Source organism: Rhinichthys klamathensis, unplaced genomic scaffold (genome assembly GCF_029890125.1).
Source record: "Rhinichthys klamathensis goyatoka isolate OS25496 unplaced genomic scaffold, OSU_Roscu_1.1 h1tg000738l_1, whole genome shotgun sequence".
NCBI lineage: Eukaryota > Metazoa > Chordata > Actinopteri > Cypriniformes > Leuciscidae > Rhinichthys > Rhinichthys klamathensis.
The window spans coordinates 1-3,998 of record NW_026607150.1 but is presented as its reverse complement, the minus strand read 5'-3'; the positions used below and the strand labels follow the sequence as shown (position 1 = coordinate 3,998).

The window sequence follows — 3,998 nt, the reverse complement described above, 5'->3', positions numbered from 1 at the left end:
GTGACGATCATATACAACGGAACTACAGCGCCACGGTGTGACTGGATGACCGCAGCACTACTGAACAATGGCCTTGGAAAGGTGTATTTCTTTCTTCATTAACGTGAATATAGTTTTGGACAAAATAGACACTTTTTTTTTCCTTGAAAAATGTACATTTTACAAGGAAATTCAAAATAGATGTATTGGTGAGACCGATAATCTTTAAATTATTAATATCTTGCCGATAAAACCGGGGCTGTTAGCAAAATTGGTCAGTTTTAAAAAATCTACCAAGTCAACAGATAATGTAAAAACTTGTAGTAAATTTTGAGTACACACAAATAAAGCTTTTTTGTCAAATCGTATAATCATTAATCAGAGTAAAAAAAATGCAAGTTATGCTATCAAATTAAAAATAAACATTAAAAAGCACTAAATTTGTGAAATCGATCTTTATTAAAGCACAGACGAACCAAATACTAAGACATTTTAAAACTCATGTTCATTGTTCAGTTCGATAAAACTAATTAAAAATATTTTTAAAAACGGGTATTATTAAATAGTCATTTATTAATAAATAACAAAATAATTCTTCATTTGTGCATGACTGATGGAGATCTCTACATCAAATTATCACGTGAGACCCGCTCAATTGAATGCGGATGTAGTCAATCCGTTTATCATACAGATTGGTGACGTCTCCGTGCGCGGCGCCAGATAGAGGAATAATAATCAAACTAGGAGAGACGTGCTTCCTGCAAGACGCAGCAATGGATGTCCGTCGCTACGTTAAAACGCCTACAGAATGGCTCGGCGTGGCGTGCACACTGCTTTTAATCACCGAATCGGTTGTGTGTGACGGTGCAAACGGGAGGAAGGAGCAGGAGTGTTATAATTATGCCGGTGGACACGTTTATCCCGGAGAGACTTTCCGCGCTCCCGTCTCTGATCATTCCTTACACCTGAGCAAAGCCAAAAGTGTGTTTCGAGCATTTATGCGTTTTAAAACCACATGCATTCTCAATGTATAAGTTTACATGAAAAATTGTGCTTACGAATTTTTTTATTACGAATCTATTAACTGAAACCAATGTTATTTTACATGTGTCTCTAACAGCTGTCAACATTTACTAATAATTAGCCTGTTAGCATTTTCTTGTATTTGATACATAGGTGGAGTGATTTCAAATGAACGTCTGTTTAATTGCTATAGAACTTATTTTGAGAGAACAAAAGTTGCATAAATTCAATATTTTGTCTGCATGCCCAGTTCACATCAGCGTTTGAGGTATTAATATATGCGCTGTTTGTTTGTGCAGATCGGCTCTTTCTAACTCGGTTTGTGTGTTTTGATTAATCTTTTAACGACACGTCATGGTTTAAGACTTGGATCCAAGACAATTTTTTCAGCATGCATTAAGAAGACTGTTGAATCTCTTAAAGACACAGTAACTCATGCATGCATCTACACAAGCTGAAAGATCTGCATTAATAATGTACTAAACTTTCTGTTTTGCTTTCTTTTTAGTCTCTAAACCAGCTCCACACTGGGAGGGAACAGCTGTGATCAATGGAGAGTTTAAGGAGCTGAAACTGTCAGATTACAGAGGAAAATACCTGGTTTTCTTCTTCTACCCGCTGGACTTGTGAGCATGCTTTGACTACACAATGTACACTGTCAAAAACTGGGAATCATTAAGATTTTTTTATGCATTTAAAACAAGTCTTTGCTGCTCACCAAGGCTGCATTATTTTGATCAAAATTACAATTAAAACTGTTATTTTGTGAAATATTATTACAATTTAAAATGAATATTTTCAATGTGAATATCTGTTAAAATATAATTTGTTCCTGTGATCTAAGCTGTATTTTCAGCATCATTACTCCAGTCTTCAGTGTCACATGATCCTTCAGAAATCACTCTAATATGATGATTTGCTGCCTAATAATTTTGTGGAAGCCAAAATTAATTTTCTTTCGGGATTCTTTGATCCGGAAAAATAAAAAGTTCGAAAGAACAGCATTTAATTTAAACTAGAAATCTTTTGCAATATTGTAAATGTGCACATGTCTTTGTCTCTTTTGGTCAATTTAACGAATTCTTGCTGAATAAAAGCATTGATTTATCTTTTTTTGTTAAAAACCTTCTTACCCCCCAAAATTTAAAATTGTTTTGTATCACGGTTTCCACAAAACTGTTTTCCAACATTGATAATAAAAGAAATTTTTTTGAGCATCAAATCATCATTAGAGTGATATCTGAAGGATCATGTGACACTGAAGACTGGAGTAATGATGCTGAAAATTCAGCTTTGATCACAGAAATAAATTGTAGTTTTTGAAAGCGTAATAATGTTTTGCAATATAACTGTTTTACTGTATTTTTTACTAAATAAATGCAGCCTTGGTGAGCAGAAGAGACTTTCAAACTCCTGGTGGATTTCTCATGAATCTGATTGTTGTATTATTGATCCACAGCACGTTTGTGTGTCCTACTGAGATCATCGCCTTCAGTGATCGCGTGCACGAGTTTCGGGACATCAACGCAGAGGTGGTCGCTTGTTCGGTGGACTCGCAGTTTACTCACCTGGCTTGGTTAGACCACACACACACTCTCTGGGTCTACATATGTGTTTTAACATGGACTTTAAAGGTAGGGTATGGGATTGAAAAAACGGCCGGCAGATTTTGAAAATGCACAACTCAAAAGCTCCTACCTTCTTTCCTCCAACACTGGCCCTGACTCCACCCATTCGAAGAACATGGACGTGCAATCATGCATCTGCAAAACTCAGATGCGCGAGATTGCACTTACTTTCTGTCTCTGTACCGGGGTGACTTGCACTTACTGTGACTGGGTCACGAGCTTTGAGTATGCGCACGAAGGGGGATGGGGGAGGGGTATGGTACGACCGTTTGATTGATGCACTGACTGTCCAATGATTCTAGGTGGTCTTGGAAATGATTGGCTGGAGTTTTTCGAGTCCTGCCCGTTCCACAGATGATTAAATTCCTTAATTTTTATTTCAGTGCTTCTAACTCAGTGGCTGTAAGTGGGTTAGGAGGAATAGGATTTCAAGTGATTTTGAAAAAATGGTCAAAAAAGAAAATCACATACCCCACCTTTAAAGGGATAGAATTGTGTATATATGACATGTTATATATGTGAGGACTCATTGCAGCTCTTCTTTTTCAGGATCAACACACCCAGGAAGCAAGGAGGTCTCGGACCAATGAAAATCCCTCTCCTTTCTGACCTCAGCCACCAGATATCCAAGGACTATGGAGTCTTTCTGGAGGATCAGGGACACACACTCAGGTATTCATTATAATAATAATTTGTACTTTTATAACACCCAAGATCGCCTTACAAAGATAGGTTAACTCTTCGGGGTCGCTGATCACGCCGGCGTGATCAAATCACATGCCCAGTTTAAGACGTCGAAGCATAAAAACAAAGTCACGTTGAGCGCTGCCGTCCACTTCTGTCGAAAGTGCTGGCTTGAAATTCTATTTTACTTTTTGTTTTGTGTTGATAGACCACGTAAAAACGGAGATATGATCATTTAAACTTTATATAAAAAAATTGACGTGTATATTGACGCGTTCGTAAAAGAACGCAAGATGGGATGTGACAGACGTTGCATTTATTCTAATAACTTTGTCGATTTTTGTCATAAAACAAAACGGAGAAAAGCGTGTGAATCTGCTGACTCTGCTCTTCAGGCTGCACATTTTACGGAATGGAGGAGGAGCCAACTGAGCAAAGACGCGAAATTGAAAGGCAGGAGATTTACGGAGTAGATAAAGAGAGACATATATACGTTATATATATAGAGAGAGATATTATTGCTAGTTTGAGTAGATTTTGAGAGTAGTTTGAATAGTGTAGATCGTTTAGGAGTAGTTTAGGAGTAGATTTAGATAAACTGTTTTGAGAAGTGGAACAGATAAAAAAAAAAAAAAAAAAAAAAAAAAAACTGATATTTGTTATATGTATAGTTTGATTTTGTGT

General features: G+C 36.8%; 1 protein-coding gene across 1 annotated transcript; it reads left to right on the top strand.

Annotated features, from left to right (window-relative positions):
• Nucleotides 1-702: 702 nt before the first annotated feature.
• On the top strand, nucleotides 703-3,316 carry prdx4 (peroxiredoxin 4). The gene is made up of 4 exons (XM_056242655.1): nucleotides 703-960; nucleotides 1,511-1,628; nucleotides 2,462-2,578; nucleotides 3,180-3,316. The coding sequence occupies exons 1-4, from the start codon at nucleotides 753-755 to the stop codon at nucleotides 3,313-3,315; spliced, it is 579 nt and encodes a 192-aa protein (XP_056098630.1). The 5' UTR covers nucleotides 703-752; the 3' UTR covers nucleotide 3,316.
• Nucleotides 3,317-3,998: the final 682 nt, after the last annotated feature.